Source organism: Calypte anna, chromosome 7, assembly GCF_003957555.1.
Source record: "Calypte anna isolate BGI_N300 chromosome 7, bCalAnn1_v1.p, whole genome shotgun sequence".
NCBI classification, from domain to species: domain Eukaryota; kingdom Metazoa; phylum Chordata; class Aves; order Apodiformes; family Trochilidae; genus Calypte; species Calypte anna.
In genome coordinates this window covers 10,688,896-10,708,656 of record NC_044253.1, presented here as the reverse complement: position 1 = coordinate 10,708,656, position 19,761 = coordinate 10,688,896, and the positions used below count along the sequence as shown (strand labels likewise).

Sequence of the window (19,761 nt, the reverse complement as noted above, 5' to 3'; positions counted from 1 at the left end):
AGAGCCATACCACTGCAGAATGTATATGCTTGTTTGTGTGTTGTTTTACATCAGCTGATAGGTACCCAACAGGTTTCTAATACTGCCTAAATACATGTCTGCTGCCAAATCCAAAAGAAATCAATAGAAAGGGACAAAACTCACACTAACAGAAGTGCTAATTAACAACAAAAAAGAAGCTAAAAAGGAGGCACAGGTATATCTTTAGTCTGTCTTACTGTCTCAATTTTAATTCTAACACTGGGAAACACCTTGTTTCAAGATGTATTTCACCTTCGTTTTTGTAGCTTAAAGGCAAACGTCAGTCTTACAGGTACTCTTTCATTTGTGACTAAGTATGAAGCACTAGAGATGAAAAGCTTTCAATGGTAAAAGAGGTTAGAAATTTTACCTGTGATGTTGTACTTTTAATTATCACACAACCATTCTATTGACATTCTACATTCTCTCTGTTGGCTACTGATATCATGACTGATAGTACACAAGTGACTAAAATATGCATTTGCTTATTTAGCAAACATCATATGTTTAGCAATATTTGCACAACAGGACTCTGTTTTGATGAATTCAACTTAATTTGGTAATCATGGAAAGGAAGGTCAGTGAAGCTAGGTTGGAAGCTAAGTCATAGATGTAAGATAAGATGGGTGAATTTATAATACATGAGAAAAGCAGGGAAAAGGCCAGAAAAGGAATGGAAGGCACAGAAAAGGAAACCAAGTCAATTTTTCTCCAGAGAAAACACATGCTACATCTCACTTTCTGATACTTTGGGCCCAATTGTCAATTATTAATTCTGATTAGGGCTTTTTCCCATATTGTAACTTGTCTGACTCAAATCTACCTGCACAACAGTCATTTCTGGGGAGTTTTATAAATTGAGCTAATCCTGTGAGATAATTTGATTGCTGACTGTGTTCCCATTAGCTAATCCACATCAGCTGCTCTTGGAAACATTCTTTGGGGTAACATCATGCCCATGCTTTCAAAATTACTCAGGCATATATTGACTTAACAGGTTTTACATGTCTTTTGATGACTTCCACTTTTCATCTGAAACTTAGAGAAATACAGAATCCAAACTGTGACAGTTTTCCCCTTTGCCAATGCAGGGCCATTCCCAAGACATTATAATAACCATCTGTTTTCATTCTGTCATTCTAGAACACAATGACTTAATGTTCACAGCATTGGATCACTTTGTGGTTGAGAAGAACATCAGATGTAGGGCTATGGCTTTTTTTCTCTTTCTTTTCTTTTTAAATGAAACATTTTTTTGTCAGCATCTCATCCTTGTTTTTAATTTATATGAAATATTAACGCAATTCCTACCATTCAACTTTTGCTCATTCTGCAAGCGCTCATCCCTGATTTGCATCCAAATTTGGTTCCCCTTTTACTGGACATGATTTATACCAAGAAGCTGCCTTTAGAGAACATTGTATTGATGGCACAAATCCTGTATCATTAAAACTTTCACACATAGTGCTTTTGTCCATTTTCTTGTCTTTAGCTGGTATTGTGCTTCATTTTTGCTCTGAGGGTGATGAAAGAATGCAATTTTTAAAAAGGAAGCTTAGGCTTAGAAGTATTACAGCTGTTAGTGACCTAGAGTGCCAGATTGAGAAAACTGGGACACTCTTGAAAGCACTGGAGTAGAGGTCCTTGGATGCTCATGACAGCTTACCTCTGAGACACTTCAATACAGCAACAAACCCTTTCTCCTTAACTTAATGCTCTGAAACCAGTACTTACATAGCCAAGAGGTTCCATCAGGCTACTGGTCTGGAATGCCTGTTGGAAATTTAACAAGACTAGACTTGCATATTTTGGAAAGTCTTCTACAGTCCCTTGTATTTACGCTATACTTGAAATACAGAAAAATGATTTCACATCAGCACTGACTGAAAACCCAGCACAAATATTTCATCCCTGTATGCAAGACATCATACTTCATTTACATTTAGCAGAAATATAAATCAGAGAAATGCAGCTGAAGCCTCTCAAATAAGTTTTCAAAGAGAGGCTGCTCATTGTAATGATAAACTTCTTTAAGAGATTAATGTCTAAGAGAGGTCATCCTGAGATAGAAAAAACAACCCACAAACTAAAGACAGCCTCTTGTGACAGGAAGGAGACTCCTACCTGAAAGCCTTTCTTCCCCCTGGTTATATTTTATGGTCCCACTCACGCCAGATGGAAGAGTGACTGGAATGAAATGAACTGGTTTTCCAGAAAGCATGTCCCTTCACTGCTCTGATGAACTGGTTACAGCAGGGACTCTGCCAGGCTTTCAGGTGGCTCTAATCTGCTCCTCTAGTGATCAATGAATGGCTCCAGTAATCGGATTGGAAGGGCTACAGGCTTCCCAACATAGACACTACGCTGGGGAGGCTGCACTGAAAAAACCCCAACCTGTGAGCAGAAAGTGGTGGGGGAGAGAGGGAAACAGATGTGAAGCCAGGAAAGTGCACAGCTGGCAGGGAGGGAGAAATTAGGTCAATAGCCAACGGGCAGGAATAGCAGTGTTTAGTGAGTAGTGTTTGATCACTAAGGGAGGCAATATTAGGCCTCCATTTAAAAAAGCAATATGCAAAAGACAAGCATCAGCAAAATGGGTGCCTGCAGAGAATTAAAGCCCAGAAAAGTACCCTGGCTGCAAGGCTTTGCTGCTGGTATCACTACCCATGCTTCATGCCCTCTCTCTTTAAAACAACCAGTGGTGATGATGATTGGTGGGAGGAGGGTGGAGAACTCTTGAGAGCCTGCAGTGGGTCAGATATTTTGTTGGTCATGTACTTCACCACTGCAAGAGAGAAGGACATTCTCCTAGGAGTCAGGCCTTATACATTTACAATAGCAGGAGCAATCCTGTCATGCACCTGTTGTTTAACAACTTTTTAAAAAATTGTACATCAGTCCCAAAGCCTCTCAAATTGACATTTTCCTATGTCTGGCAAGTCATGCACAAGTTTAAAGGAAAAAATTCTGACATTTGCAGAGCTGCCATTTCAGGAAAGTCTATTGTTTGATATTTGAATAACCTGGCTCATGTTTCTAACCTCAGAGATTTTCTTCCATTAGATTAATTAATCTAGCATTTTGTCCAGTGAACTTCACTCACTGGACAGTTCAGTTAGAAAAAGTTCTCATGGTGATGATATTTGTTAGGCTGTTTTTTCAAAGCAGTGCTGCTCATTCTCTGGAGTTTATGTCTACCTGTATTTCTGGAGTTTATGTCTACCTGTATTTCAGCTGCAAGTAACTGCTGTCACAGGGAAGACAGCTGTCAGGATTCAATTTAGTCTACTTAGTCTTTTACAAGGCCAAAATTAGCTTAACCTTGATTAACTTAGTTTCTTCACAGACTACCTGATGGATCTATCCCACTTTACTCAGCCTTCAGATCACTTACTTGAGTGATGTTATTCTCTTGATTAAATAAGCAGAAGATTTTTTAATTTGAATTTTTAAAGATCATTGCATATCTCATGCCCCATCCATATGAAATGTGGGACTTTTTCAACAGAGTGCCAAAAGCCTCCCACAAGCAGCTAAGTACCTTCAGTGTTTTTCATGCAAACCAAAGGAAGGACTGAGGTTGCTCAGCACTACACAGGATTTATCCTGCTTACGAGTAAGGAAGCAAAAGAGAATGAGAAATTAATCTGAAACTGATGATTTAAAAGCAATGTTGTGTCACAATAAGCCTAGCTAGTAATTCAGGGCCCAGTTCAAGATATAATGAAAGTACTGGAAAAAAACCCTGCCTTGTGTCTAACAGGACTTGGAGCAACAGCCCATCCTGGGGCAAAGGCCCTTTAAAATGTTGTTTTCCACAATGATCCCACAAAATCCACAATTTTGTTTGACAGAAAAACAAGGAAACAATCTTCTAGAGGGCAAAGAATTCACAAAAAATATCAGAAAACAAAATGTAGCCAAGTTACACATGTAAACTCCCAGCAGGCTTAATACAAGCATGAGACATAGGTTGTGGTAGTTTGTGGGTTTTCTTTTTTTTTTTCCTTTGAACTGTTTGCCACTATCTTTGCTGCAGTATTGGACTTCTCTGAGTTATTTGTGAGCTTAATTTAATTTAGAAGGATGAGCTTTTTGCCTTTGAAAAATAAAATTGAGTTTCACTGTTAAGACTGACAATCCATTTCAGGTAAAGCTGGCATGAGAACCTTGATACATTAGAATAACAATGCCAGAAATGGCAATATTAAGAGAAACATGAACCCAAACAGACTCATATATGTGTCCAAGGACCACAGTGGGAAGCTAAAGAAAAGCTGAATTCTGACACTGGTCTGATACCAATGATATGCTCAGAACATCCATTCCTTCTTAGATTAAAAACAAATTACTTTCACATACAAAAGGAAAATATTTCTGTAGCAATGAATGAATAAGCTGAACACTGCATGAAACCTGAAAGCTTTGAACCATCTTGGAGAGGAGTCAAAAAGGAACTGAAGAGAGACGGGTAACAATTCAGAAACATTTTTCTACAGACTTCAAATTAAAAAAAAAATTAATGTCTGGTCTGGAGGAGATTTTTGAAGTTTTCTTTCTGATTTCCTGCTGTGATCTGTCTGCAAAAGCTGAGCATTCAGAGAAGACTTAGCAGCAGCATCCATAATCTCAGAGAACTCTAACGCCAATAAGAATTTGCTAGAGGTCTGAGGGGAAAAAATATTTGATGAGATAAGAGATTTGGAAATCACAATTTTAAATTTGATACTATTTTTGTCAGACAAATCCACATTGATCTGAGCCTTGGGCAAAGTTACTATAATCCTCATAGCAACAGGGACATAATGAGTTTTAGGGAGGAGGTGGAGGGGACAGCTAAAGCTGTAAAAATGTTGAACACATTAATTTCCAGCCTGTCACGCATGTCCTTAATTCTGTTCTTGTTCTTCCCCCCACACTCCATGACTGCCAGAAAGTAGAATGCAATGCAAAACAGAGGAATAGTGGCAATGGAGCTTTCTGGCCCCAGAAAAGCTCAAGTACAGGAAGAATCCAACTCAGTGCAACAGCAACACCGTAGCCTGAAATAGCTCAGCAGAGTACACAAGCCTAGGGAAAGGGCAGGTCACTATTGCTCCCACGTTAGCATTGTATGTCAACCCTAAAATAACTCAGAAATGGTTAGAAAGTGAGAGTCTGTCTTTTTGGTTTCTGTGTCCCAGTGAAGAGTTAGCAGGTCCCATGTCAAAGACAGCTCCCTTGAAGTGAGCCCTCTTGATTGGCCCTTAGCTAATGCAGATGAAATGCTTCAGAGAAATTATAAATGACAGCTTTTAGAACAGATTAGTTTCAGGCTTATTTTAAATAAATGTTTTTCTATTTTTTGCCTTTTTTTGGCAGGGGGAGGGCCGGGAGGGAAGTACTGCATTTCCAATTCAGTAATCAAGAAATTAACTTACAGGTTTACCAGAATGATTCTGTTTTCATTTTAAGCTTGTCTCGGGTTTTAAGTGGATTTATACAGACAGAATAGGGGCAGACATCACAGAAGTGCTATGGACACCACAGAACACTGGCAACTGAAGTAAAATCTTGGGATCCCAGGGATCAGAGTACATTTCCTACCAAGCTGAGTGTAGAAATTTGCAGCAGGTATTATTTGGTCATAGAAAAATGGAATAGTCTCCTTGGCAGCTGTCACTAAGCAGTCTGTTGGACAGGCAGTGCCAAACCACTACAACTTTTGGAAAAAATAATTTGCAGCTGACAAATACCAAATACAGGCTTGATCCTAGAGGGAGGTGGAGCCTGAGGAAGGGGTAGGGTATAGTGTGGAGGCTGATCATCTCCAGATCATAAAACAAACCACCTCACTGTTCAATTTATTAATGGGGTTCTGTCATCTTTTGTCTCCATTCCAATCTCTGGTCCTTAAGATAATGTTTTTTCAGATCCTAGTAAAGAATTGTGGCTTTCATGGACAAATTAGGTATGTCAAAACAGCACCATGGGTATCAAATTATTGATATTTGAGAGGATGCTCTCAGATTGCAGAGGCAACAGATCACCTTGACTGCTTTCTGCAACCTTCTTCTGGTATTTTCACTACCAGAATTCTTCTTGTTTAGAGACAATACTTCTCCCAACTAGCTGATATACACATCTTCAGAATTATCTCTAACAAATCCTGGTAGCAGAAAAAGAATATTGGTATTTGCTACCATAACTGCACATCCTGGTCCTGGTCTCTGTGCCCTGCTTGTCGAGAGAAAGCAGCAGCATCTGCCTGGTCACCATAAGCCTCTGTCTGATGGGTAATGCTAGAGATATTGCACTCATTTGTTTTTCTGCAGTGACTGTTCTTTCCTATACTGGTACATCTCTTCCAAAACTTAGGCTCACTGCTCTGTGTCACACCAAGCCCTGCTTGGTAAGATTTGAGTATTGATATGTTCTTCTGAAATGTGCATATTACTTTACATTTCACAGTCCCTAAGAACTTAAGTTGTAAAGATCTCCAAGGGGAAGAAAAGGTACCCAGCTTAGAAAAAGCATGGAATCCACTTACAGCAACTTCTGCTAAGGATCCAAGATTATTTTTTTAAAGTATTATAGCTGATACCATTGCAATAATTACAGCATGCTGAGATAGTCACCTTTGACTGTCACCTGAGCACTGCAAGATGCCTGCCCTGTGTTGTTTTCAGCCAGACAGGTGTAAATGCCATCATCTTCTGGTAGGGCATCTTGGACAGTCAATTTCGCAACTCCATCTTCAAAAGTGGAATGGGCATACTGGATAGGTTGGTCTGCCAAGAGAAAGGAAGAGAATCAACCTGATACATCAGCCACAAGTTTCAAAAGCACTACTTGTATTCAGAGAAGACTGGATGCCTAAGGACAGCCAGCATACAAGAGTGCAGCACAATGTTCCCACCACTCTCATCCACACCCCCTGCTCTCTAGTGACTTGAAACAGCAGCATCTCAAGCACAAAGCAGAATGTTGTTGTCAGACAAATCTCACCATTAGGGTCACTGGTTCCCTTGATTAACAGTAAGAGAAGAAAGCTTTATTTTTATGTTTTGAGAAGATTCACACAAGAAGTGTCTTGTGTGGTTGCTGCACAATGAAACACACTTTGCCTCCTCTTTGTCTGAAACCAGAGAGTAGTGTTACTGTCTAGGTGTGCAAAACCTGCTGGGCACGGAGGAACACTTGAAGTCCTCCATCAAATACTTTGTAGAGGCAGAACTTCCAAGAGAGACAACAAAATTTATGCTGGAGCCAAGAGGCTGTTCTGTATAGGCAGTCAATCTACACTACATTATGTATAGTTTGGTAACAGACCATCTGACCTGTGGTGAGGTGTCTATTCAAGAAGTTTTAGGAAACTGGTTCCTTTAATTGATTGGTAACACGCTTAGATGTTAATGTAGGCTGGTTAAAGTTGCCTTGCTGTCGTTCCAGGAACTGTCATCAATCTCAGCCCTCCTTTCTGAAATGCTCCTGCAATCTGTTTTCCCCATATTAAATAGTTTCCACTACTGACTCATCATTGGTTGCTTTCCCATTGTATGCACTGCTAAAGAGGGTCTGATATCTGCTCATAAACATCATGCTGGAAAAAGAAACTAGGGACATCTAAGAGAAGAGGGTGAAACTGCAGAGAAATTGTGCAGGACTGAATCAATTACACTGGTCAGTTAGGAAATCGTGATTGCAAGGAAAGATCAGAATTTATTTCATTACTCAAATAATTCTAAAAGATTAGGAAAAAACCCAGGAGTTTCTATAAGCCTGCACTATGAGCAGGACAAATTAAATGATGAGACAGATTTTCCTCTCATCTCCCATTTTCAACACTATCAAATTCAGAAGGTAGTAATCTATCAACATAAAAAAATTCATTCTAAAACACATACATGTGCCAAAATCAGCTTGATCCAATACTAAAATATATAATTTAAAATGTTGTAGATGATCTTGTTCCTTTAACTTCTAAGACATGTTCATCAAGTTAGGGAATTTTCTGTGTCCACCTTCTTCACAGGTCACATGCACTTATGACTGGTTCCTTTGAGCTCCCTTTCACTCAGTTACACACAGACTTGCAACTTTTAGGCCTAATCACATATTTTTTGTGAGAAGGAATAACATTACATTCAAATATGTATGGACAGAGCCAAAGCCAAGCAAACAAAGCTTTCTGTAAGAGGACCTGGGGCACTGGACTGCTTTTCTGGTCTGATTTCAGAATACCTAACCTGACAGGGATCCTGTCTGGAGCTCAGATATCTACACTATTAGTGGTGCCTGATAATGCTATGATGACACCCGTAACAGAAATATAATGGGGATAAAAGTTGCATTATCAAAAACAGAATAATGCCTTCTGTATTTCTTTTGTAAATAAGTAAATTAATAAGGTAAGTGCTCTATGTGGAAAAATGACATTTCATCTCCACACTATGTTCTCATATTTTAATAGAGCATCCTCTCTTTCACTCCAGCTCCCAAAAAAACTGAGTATTTTTTAGCACGATTCACAGGCTATTGAATTCACTTGTAGAACAGCCTTTTAATGGGAATCCAGAATACAAACAGAAGTATATCAGCCCTGAGGAATAAACTGCAGCAAGATTCTAGGTTATGTCCATTGTACTTATATTTTGATCTAATAAAAATAACTCTCCCAATAGTGAAATGTTCCCTTCTCAAGAGGCAGAACAGTCAAATCCCCATGACAGCTTGGCAGCAGGAACAATAACAAAAAATACCTTTCTGCTGGCATGTCATGCCAGAAGAAAGGAAATTTTCCCCTAGTCCATTTATTAAAAGCTTTCTGGACAGATCATAAAGCTATCCAAAACCAAACACTAGTCAGAGAATTGTTATGCTAAAGTCATAGTCACACTGTTTTTAAATTCAGCACAAAGAGATTTAATTCATCTTAGGGAAAAAAAAACCCCAAAACAATCAAATTGCACAGAAAGTAACATGAAAAGGAAGATATTTAAAATACAGTCACGTGGGCCTTATTCCTGCAGTTTAAAAAGAAGTTGCCAATAAAGTATTTAAAGAAGGTAAATTGGAGTTAAATACTGAAGCACTGTCACACAGAGTGTGTGTGTGTAAAAAGTTGTCTGGTGAAGCCTGAACTAAACCACAAGAAACTCACTCTCATGGAATTTGTCAGTAAATCAGTGAAAACTCATATGCAAATTTAAAATAAAGGCCAGAGTTAGAGCAATGGGACAGAGAAGTATCTTGAAAAAGCTGGAAGAAAAGCTTTAAATTATTAAAACAGGGAAAAAGTATAAGAGAAACCCTGAAGAGGGTAGAGTTGTAGAGAAGAATAAGAGCTCAAGTAAAATCCATAGCTCAGTCAGGTGGCTCTCGTGCAATCTCTACGAATATGGAAAAACTACTCATCCTCACTGATGCTAAGAAATTATGACAGACAGTTTATATCATACATCATCTAATTTTTGTCTTGGATAACCTGAAAAGAGGTCAGTCTATACAATAGCTTAGAAGATGTTTTAAATTTGTATTCAGCCACAGTGGGTAAAACTGCTTAATATGTAAAGTAATACTTGTGTGTACAAGAAGTTATTGCAAATAGCTTATTTCTTAAGTGGTATGGATTGGAGACAGTAGGAAGGCAGACAGGACAGCCAAGAGACTGTTCACTATCAAGGGCTGGCCAGCCTAAGAGTGACTTTTCTGTTTTTTCCCATTTTTTCATTAGTTTCTCAAAGCAGACTTGTATTCATATTTCTTATGATTTGGTAACTACATCTTTACATTCATTATTTCATCAAGATATGCATACTTCTCTCACTATTTCTTTCAAAAATTAATTCTATTTTATTATCAGTCATCCTTAGAAGACAATTTGCATTTGGTATTTTCTTGTGAACTTTACACATCCTATCCATGTGATTTTTATTTCTTTAGGGTTCTGCAAAAGTTCTCTGTTCTGAACAGTAGCGTGATCACTCTCAGCAGGCTGCTTTTTTTCTCTGCTGAAGCCTTTCTGTTGTGAACTTCAAAAGCTTTCTGTTCCAAGCATGGATAGCACATTGTAACACACTTTATAATAAAACTGATTTGTCTGCCTGCAGCAAATCATATACTTTTATTATACTGTTTTCTTCATCTGAACAGCTGATGAAATACACCATCATGTCATTTTGCCAAAAGCATTGTTATGTCTGCTTAGACTAATATTTCAGGACCAGAAACACAATTTGCTCCTTTATTTGGTAATGAATATAAATATGAGAAGTTTGTAGCATTTAGATAGATAGTAGACAGGAAGGAAATGTTTGTATTGAAATGGATATAACAGTAGCCAATTTGATCCTTAGGTAAAAGAACGACCCCAGGAGTTTACACTGAATTCCCAGCATGAAATTACTGTTTATAATCCATTTGAGTTAGTATCAATATGGTATATAAGCAGTTATGTATATGATCAGATGCAAGACAGAAAAGCATTAAACTACAATATTATGTTTTCAGAGTCTGGAATGAAAGTAGTGTGCTTATGTCTTTAGAATAATACACGATGTCCCAAATTTTTATTATAATAGTTTCCTGTGCTTCTGCTACTCAGACTCATCACTGCCTTTTGATTTAAGAGCAGATTAATGCACTTGGACTTACTTACAGAATGCTAATGGTTTGAAATCCAGCTATCTTAAAAAAACCAACAACAAAACCACTTGATTTTGCCTCCTTGTGATATTAATCCAATTGTTTGAATGTATATAAACAGACCTGAACAGTGGCAGGCTCATCTGAGATTAGTGAGAAGAAAAGTCACTGCAAAATAAACATCTTGAAACACAGCACTGGGTGCCTACAGAAAAATCTTGCTTATTGATCTCTAGGGTGTATTTTTCAGTAGACAACAGTTTCCTGTTTAGCAAAGCAGAACATGGTTACACAGAGGGAGATACTGTATCTATGCCTGATGAACTGCAACAGCATTTGAGGCAGGAAGATGCTCTGTATGAGGAAGACAAGGGGCTGTAACTACATTGTTCAATGGCTAAGGGAACCCTTTATGAGCAGGGGTTAGCCTTGGAGAACATGGAGATGACATGACCGATCCTATGGGTTGGAGTTACTCCTCCTGTGCTGCAAGACAATTTTTGCATTGCAAAGTGGTGATTATTATTTATGTCTGCAAAGGAGAAACTGCAGAGTTGCCTTCAGACAGAGAAACAAGTTATTTCCAATGGGAGAGTGTCAGAGCCTTTACTCCCATGTTTCTTGTTGTAAATAAAGCAGAGGCCTTTCTATTCTAGACAGGGAGCTATTGGGAAGGGGAACAGATCAGGCTGTGGGAACATACCAGTCTCAAGCTCATGCTTCATTTGCCCTGCCACCTTTTTGAATTATCCCATTTACTCTGAATAACTAAAGAAAAACAGACATGTTGTGCAAATAATTAATTTTAAAACAATCCTGGAAAAAAACATCTTGATGCCAAAGTATGCTATACTTTGTCTTTAAATCACACATGCACTCATACACACAAAGATGGAGAGTCTGAGAGAGTCTGCAAAAATCAACTGCATTTGAGGTGGAACAGAGATGACCAAGGGTTAAGATGAATAAATCTATCCAGTGCTTACTAGATACAGCTCTAAGTGGAAAGAACCCTTAGCCAAAGAGTGTAGTCCCTGGATCTCTGAAAACATTTGGAAACTAAGCAAAACAGTGATGTTTGGGCCCAATTCTAATATAAAGAGGGGACTGCTAAGGAAAATGTCATGTTTAGGTGTGTATTCAGGGCAGGGTAGGAGATTACTGCCTGATAATAGTAAAAAATATTTTCCTTTTTTGTTGTTGTTGTTTGTTTTGTTTGTTTTTTGTTTTGTTTGCTTGTGTTTGGTTTTGTTTGTTTTTTGTAGTGTATTTCTATTACAAAACCAACCAGAAGAAGAAGAGATTTTAAGATCTTGGGGACGTAATTGCTGATACCATTTATGACCTGCCCAGCTGACTGAAGAGTGGAATGCAGCATGAGTTTCCTTCCTACAGTAAATAGTGATATACTGCACTTATTTTACTTACAGTTTGTTATCTCTGCAAGATTACGGTGCCAATGTGTTACTCTCCGACGACAGGCTGGTGCCAAAGGCGTGGGGGTGGCACAGGATTCAGCACAGAGTGGCAACACAGCCTTCGTTGCAGGGCGGTGAAAAGCTTTGCTGAACAAAACCCAGGGAACCCATCTGCTTACAATCCCGTCACCAGAGACCCCTCCTGGACATAGTGGAAAACTGCACTAAGGCAGAAGCCTACTCAAAAAACCCACTCTTCGTGCCTACTGTGCCCAGATAAAGGGATTTTTGACAATTATTCTGGTGGATGGTATTACAGTGATTTAGAGTGCCTGGTGAAGTATTCACATCCTTGCTATATAGTGATCAGAGTGGCGTTTGAGACTGTGGATGTGTGTGCATGCCTGCATTGTATCCCAGGGAATTCCTTACCATTGAGAAGCCATGTGATCTGAGGCACAGGAACTCCTCCTACACAGCACTGCAGCACGAAGTCTTGCCCTTCACTCACAGTGCATCCTTTCAAGACACTGGAAAAGCATGGAGCAACCTCTTGAACTTTAGGCCCTTTAAAACCAAAATGAAAACAGTTCCTTTAATTCAGTTTGACAAAATCATCTTTAGCACTTGTTGACTTTTCCTAAGTGTGCTGAGGTGACATGGCTAGGGATAACAGATTCATCCCATCTAAAAAAGGAAAAAAAAAAAAGAATCAAAACCATAGACAATGCTTTAATAAGAAAGAGAAATATTTCTGAGCAATGGATTGGTATAAAGAAGGGTTCTTCTATAATCTACAAGGCAGGTACTGCCAGCTCTCAAGCTGTGTCTTAGGTGGTGATTTTCTGTGCCAAAGGCCACCATTTGCAGGTAACCACCAGAAGTTTATCCAAAATATTACTAGATAGCTCAGCACATAGAACTGGAAGGATAATTCTTCTCTCCTCTCATCTGTCTTCTCCCAGTCCCCCTCCCAAATTTACCCAGGTTGGCTGTGAAACAAGGTAACTTAAGGATGCAGTTTACAGGTCTCTTGTGAGACAGAGAGAGAGTATCTTGGGATTTCTGGTTTAACCTCAGGCACAGCAAATCGAGAAATGTTGCATAAATATGACAATAGATCCAGGAAAAAGCCTAAAACCAGGTGAAAAAATTGAGATTAAGCAGAGGATTTGCTATGAGGGCAATAAACATTTCAACCAGCCCAGTAAGACAGTGCTTAAAATAATTTGTGATTGGGAGGTGTACTTTAAATTACCAGCATGCAATTGTCATTCCTTCACTTTTCTTCTTATTCCTTTTCCTTCACAGGACTGTTTTGTGTGTGCAAAACATTCCAGATATGTAGTGCTCTATAAAAGTGCTAAGCAACTCCAAAAGAACTACCTCAGAACAAAACCAATAAAATATTTGGCAATCTGTATTAAATGCAAGACTTAGCAAAAAAACTCACTGGAAAACAGTCCTCCACACAAAAACCAAAAAGTCCTAGGAATCAGAATTAACTTTCATGGAGAAGACATAATAGAAATTTTGTAGTCACTGCCCTCTGACAGCTTAGAAATGTGCAGCCACAGTTTTCAAAGAGCAGCTGAGCTCCCAAGAGATTACTTACTTCTGACAGTTAACAACCAGCTGGTAGAACTTTGGCCTTTGGGATTGAAAGCTGCACAGCTATAAGATCCACTGTCCCCTAGGCTGGCTTTCTTTAGCCATAGCCAATGTATTCCATCTTCTTCATAGATCTGGACATCTTCTCCAGCTTTAATAAGTTCTCCCTCTTTGAACCACTCAACATCTGGTTTTGGTTTTCCTGAAACTAGACGATCAGGTATGTGAATTTTTATGAACAGGTATTCCCTTTGGTCTAATTCCATTATTTTCTTTAGTGTAAATTAGGTATAATTTATATATACATAATTATATCAACCTTAATGGTGTTTGAAAACCTCTTGGGCAGTCCATCTTTTAAAATAACAAATATTTATTAACTTGAAAAATCCCAAGAACTTCTATCTGAAAACTGTTCCTCTTAAAGTCATAAGCAGGAAGGAAGGAAGGAAGACAGGAAGACAGGCAGGCTCTTTCTTGTGGGAACACTTTAAAGTGTAAATGTTTGGGTTTGTTTGTTTGTTTAAAAAAAAACCAGAAAAATGCATCAAAATTATTTTCTACTAAAATTGTAATATTATAAAAAGAAGTGTTCTGAATCTACTCCCTGGATTCAGCATAATAAAGCTCTCGTTACTTTTTGGAGAGGTTAAAATCCAGTCAAACTCTGCAGACCAAGCTCTAAACCTCCCATTTAATTCTGACTTTATCATTTCAGCTATTAGGAAACACTCAGATCATCACTGGGTTGACCAGGTACTGTTCTGGAAAGTAAAGGCCCTAAAGCTACCTCCTAGAAAGAGAGGCATTGGTTACATCTGGGGAAACCCCAGATAAGAGAAGGGATGGACAGTACAAAATTTCAGTGCAAAGATTAATATGGAAAGAGCATGAGACTTTGGATTTATTTCCAGAACACTTTAGGAGAAGGACAGCTTGCAGTGAAGAAGGAAATAGTTCTCTGCTTCCACACACAGTAGGGGAACCCGAACTCCAGGGCTCTAATGACTTTCATCCCTTTACCTTTGCTCTTGAATTTAATCTCCTGGCCTTCGGATGCTTCCAGGCTCTGAGGACGGCTCTCAAACTGAGGGGGAATTCCAAGAAACTCCCTCTTCTCTTCCATTGCAGCCTTCCAGGCTCCTAATCTGTTTTCTGTTTCTCTGCTCCTTGGGCTGCTCTGCCCTGCCAGAGATGAAGTTTGTTGAGCTGACATCAGGGGCTGCACAGTCCTTTTCCTGTCTTCAGCCTGTCTGATGAAAGTGGTCTGGGGTTCTGTTCTTGGTTCTGGTTGCAGTTTGACAGCTTTTAGTGTGATGGTACTTGAAGTTTTCTGTAAGACCTGACATTCCTTTGTTCCTTCTCCAGGTTCTTGAGTAGACATTGCATTTGCCTCTAGGTGCTGTCCCTGCTTACTGTCTTTTACTTCTCTGGTGATGTTAAAGGTCTCTTTCTTTGCTGACACTCTGTCTTTGGTTTCAACCACGAGCTCAGTGCTGCTGCATTTCATGTTTTTAGCAATTCCATTGCTAGTTACCTGTTTGAATTCTGAATTTTCAATGGGTTTAACAGCAAGTGTTGTTGATTTTGAAGGCATGCTGAAGGAAACAAAAAGTTTAAAGATATATAACACTGTATAAAGATTAATTACCAGCAGTAATTATAAAAATGTAGCAAGAATGTTAAGTAATTAGCCTTTAGTTTCCCACACACAGGTTAAGAAAAAATATGAATGAGATGAAATTAATAGCTTTATAAAATATGATCAATGCTCAACTCAGGAGTTGATACAAAGCAACTGCTCAAGTTCTAACATGTTTTGCTAGTCAGACACTAACCTTTCATGCACATGTTTAGGTAAAGAGTAACTCCATGAGAACCTGGAATGACCACTATACAACACTTCTTCATACTTTAATGAATTCTGACCACATATAGTTATAGCTCAAAACATCATATAAAATAGTCCCCCAAAGAGAAATTAAAATGTAAATTGTGCAGTGAATGTACTATTTCTAATCTTGGTGTCTTTCAATTTAGGTAATTTCAGAAGAGGAATGATGTAAAACCCTGAAGACTGAAAAGCACTTGACCTTCATGAAGATGTCTTACATTGTCACCCTAGATCATTGCATTCCTGAATTTTCTATTAATGAAGGAAAGCTATGAAAAATTATTTCTAAAAAAAATCCTAATAATTTAACTTTTAAAATACTGATAAAGCCCTAAAATTTGATTTTTTTTGTTTCTTGTTATTTTACTCATGCTTTTGTGTATATTTTCAGACAACAGTAAGGGTCACAGACATACTATGTTTTGCTTTTGACAACCAGCTCAGTACTCACATGTTGCCTGCAGGTTTTTGACTCTAAAAAGGAAGTCTGACTAATTGGTAAACAGTGTAATTTCTCTTCCAATGGTTTTTCATTATGAAAGTATTTGGCTTCATGGGAACAGTGAGCATAAAGCCATCTAAATTTTGGTTTCCTGAACCAGACCAGAACTCTGTTCTTCATCATGTTGCTACTAGTTCCAGAAGAGCAGAATTTGGCAGCAAGAAAGAATCTCTTTCTAAGTAAACATTTTCAGACTTCCAGATAGAGACAGAACCAGAGATTTATCACTTTGTAAGGAAGGCTCATGCACTAAATGTCAAAATTAATGCACTGCAATTAAACATACTAAGAAAGTATTCCAGTAAAAACATACCATGGTGGCTGAGTGTTTGTGTCAGTCTTCTCTGGACCTGCTATTAAAAGAAACAAAACAAAACCACAAAAACAGGAAAAAAACACAAAACAGGTAACTTATACATACAATGCTATAAAAAATTCCATAAATTTGAAATATTTTAAGCAAAGAAAATACTTAAGAACCTGCACTCTTCATGTTTTCAAGTCACTGAAGTCAAGACTGACTATCACCACACCTGATATTTGATATGGACGTGGGCAAGCTGCTCAGCTGAAAGAAAAAGAGGTCTTGGTCCATTTTGAGACACTGCTGGATCAACTAAGTTCTCAAGTCCCTTGAGAGCTAAAGGTTCTGTGCACCTCAAAGGCTCCTTGTTGTGGGAGAGAAGTAAGGAAGAGATTCCAGCTGGTAGGCAGCTCATCAAATCTTATGGGAACTCCACAGAGCTTGAAAAACTGGAGAAAGACAAACCATCAGTACTGCACCTGAGCATGCCCACAGTGAAGCTGCAGATGACCTCTGGCTAAAACACAAAACTGAACTTCCAAAACCTGTGCCCACCTGTAAGGTTTTACCAACTAATTTGCTGTAGTAGCAAAGATTAGAATGTTTAACATGAATAACACAAAAGCTAGTATATGTTTTCTTCATTTTGCAACATTAATAGGAAATTTGGGAACATGGCTGAGCTAGATTGATTTGATAAATAATTAGGAGGAGAGAGAAACCAACCACACCTGTCTCTTTTCCCCTAGTTAACACTACAGGATGCAGCTTGTTTTCTACTGGACAGGTCAATAATTGCATCTATGTTGTTGTCAGCTATAAGACTAGAAACTGCAGTAGAAAAACATCTAATAATGAATTTTCTAGAGAATAAGTGTTGCAAGTCATCAACAAAGACTCCACCAAACTGCTTTCAGAGTCTTTGCCCCAGGGAAAAAACAAAAAGATGATGGATGATACAATGATTTCCATGGAATTTTGCAAGCAAAAATCCACATCTAAATGCTTGGACTTGCTGCACCATTCAGACTGACCAAAAGAATCTATTTACACACACAGAAGTTGCAGTGAGAGAGGGAAATAACCTATTGACCTCACTTCAATAAACCTGTCAATAAACAGTAAGAGAAATTCATCACTTAAAAATTGAAGCTGAAAAGTAAGTGGACAAATGCAGAAGAGGAGCTGAATAACTATTGCTTGCCAACAAGACAATACCATGTAGCTCTGCTAATTAAAAGGACATTTTCCCCTTTCCTCACCACTTTCCACTATGGGAAGTTGGGGTAAAAATGAAGCTCTTGGAACAAAATTGTCTAAATAAGAGATTGCATGGGTTTAAGAGCAAATGCAGTAATTCTGAGCCACTTGTCTGCTCGCATTTTGCAGCAATTACTATGACCTGATTTAATAGATAATGAAAGAATTAGAAAGAATATTGTATATTGTGGTTAGGTAAGTTGAATCATCTGATTAGTCAAGTACATTGCAAGAGAGTGCCCTTTTTACTGACCTGTACTAATCTGAAAAAGAATGCTTGCATTATTCAGAGATGTGGTCAGCATCTGAAGCAAACATATACCACAGCTGACTTTGTGACCCCTGCTCTGCATCATCTCCCAAGACAAATGTACCATTACACAATGGACAGCTCACCACTTCAGGGAGAGCAAGTAAGATCAAGTTGCACAATAAGAAGAAATGAAAAGCTGGGTTTAAGAAAATTATTACAAAGCACTTGGACAGCCTTTTGCCCACTGAACCAACATAATCTTTTCAGCTGTAGTATGCTCCAAGATATCACAGTATCATTTAATGAGAAGAGGTGAATATGATAGGGGAAAAGGAATGCTCTTACTGAGTACACAACCAAAAATATTTTCAAGGAATATCTGTGGCTTGCTTGTGCTCTCCTTTTTTTTTTTTTCTGTACCTTGAACAGTGAGCTCTGCAGACACAGATGCCTTCCCAGCGCTGTTGACCACCGTGCATGTGTAAATTCCTGCATCATCAAGCTGAGCATTTTGGATTTCCAAGAACTGAATGCCTGTTTTCTCAAACATGTTGAAACGCTCATTTTGCTGCAACTGAATATCACCCTGCAAATACCACGAGACACCATGAGACAGACAGCTATTGGTAAGAGAAAGGAAGCAAGAAATTTTTTGGTAAACCATCAGGCCAAAATGCCTTTCTCTGTCTTCTAAAGATAGCCAAGATCTTCAATCAAAAATTAACCAAGTTCCTTCTATCAATAATACTCAGATGATATAAACAAAAAACCTATATCCAAAAATTCTATAATTCCTGTCTGCAGGAGGCTTCCTTCCTTGCATTTTCCACCCACTCATCTCAGTTTGGTTTTAGCTTTTCGTTATTTGCTATATCTATATTCCTACAAAAACTCCTTATCATTTATGTAGGCTCAAACAAGTTTTCTGTTCCTGTTTGTTGCAGGAAGTCAAACGTCACACTTTCAAGCAAAAATTTCCAAAACAGGGAGCAGTTCTCTATCCCTCAGTAGCTCCTTTAATCAGTGTTACTTCAAGGAGTGGAAAAAATTCTTTTTAAGAGGACATCATCAGTGGCCATGTGGGGGATGGCAGAAGTCACTGGGCATAAATGTTGAGAGGGATTGGTGCAACACAACTTCTGTGCTACACTGAAGCTCAACCAAAAGGTACAGCTTTGAGACAGGTAGGAACGTGTGTTCTCTCCTCTTCTACATAGATTACATTATCAGAATTACAATTTTTTCCATTAAATTCTACTAAATACTTGACTAACACCTCATTTGTGAGGAAACCAATGCTTCTGCATCAACATTAGCCATTGAAGAGGAGTACCTTGCTACCAGACCCCACAGCTTTTCCTAATGTAATTTTAGGAAAGGAAAGTGTAATATATATGATTTGTAGGGCTTTGGTCAGTAAGACCAAAATACTTGGGAAACACAACAGTGTTTTCAGACATTCTTGTTCCTGAAGTCCCTCTCAACTTACTGCTATCTGGGTGATGTAAGTCCTTAATTGAATAAAAAAGCTAAGTTCACGACAGGGATTTGGTGGTGACCAGCAGAAACTTTTGTTCTTTGCAACTAAACAGTTAAGAAAAGGGGAAAGAAAACAATAAAAGGCATAAGGCATTTACACAACAAGCTTAATCTTTAGTTCTGAAAATGGCAATTTTAATTGTTTATAAAGCTTCCATGCTATGTGGGAAGGCTGGATCTGCACTATGCAGTCCAGCAGCCATGAGAGTTCATTTCCATGATGCTGAGGCAGAGCTGACACACCTGGGCTGATCTATACTTGTTGTGTACCACAGAGCCCTGAACAAAGAGAATGGAATGAGAAATCCTGTTATGCACTGAGTTACACAGCTG

At 38.5% G+C, this 19,761-nt stretch overlaps 1 protein-coding gene across 1 annotated transcript in view; it reads right to left on the bottom strand.

The window, feature by feature from the left end:
• MYLK (myosin light chain kinase) overlaps positions 1-19,761 on the bottom strand; it is a 193,796-nt gene that overhangs the window by 83,229 nt on the left and 90,806 nt on the right. The window contains exons 7-12 of the mRNA XM_030453933.1: positions 18,310-18,475; positions 16,386-16,425; positions 14,700-15,274; positions 13,681-13,884; positions 12,498-12,632; positions 6,639-6,791 (exon numbers count right to left, since the gene is read on the bottom strand). Coding sequence (XP_030309793.1) covers positions 6,639-6,791; positions 12,498-12,632; positions 13,681-13,884; positions 14,700-15,274; positions 16,386-16,425; positions 18,310-18,475 — 1,273 coding nt within the window. The remainder of the gene's footprint in view (positions 1-6,638; positions 6,792-12,497; positions 12,633-13,680; positions 13,885-14,699; positions 15,275-16,385; positions 16,426-18,309; positions 18,476-19,761) is intronic.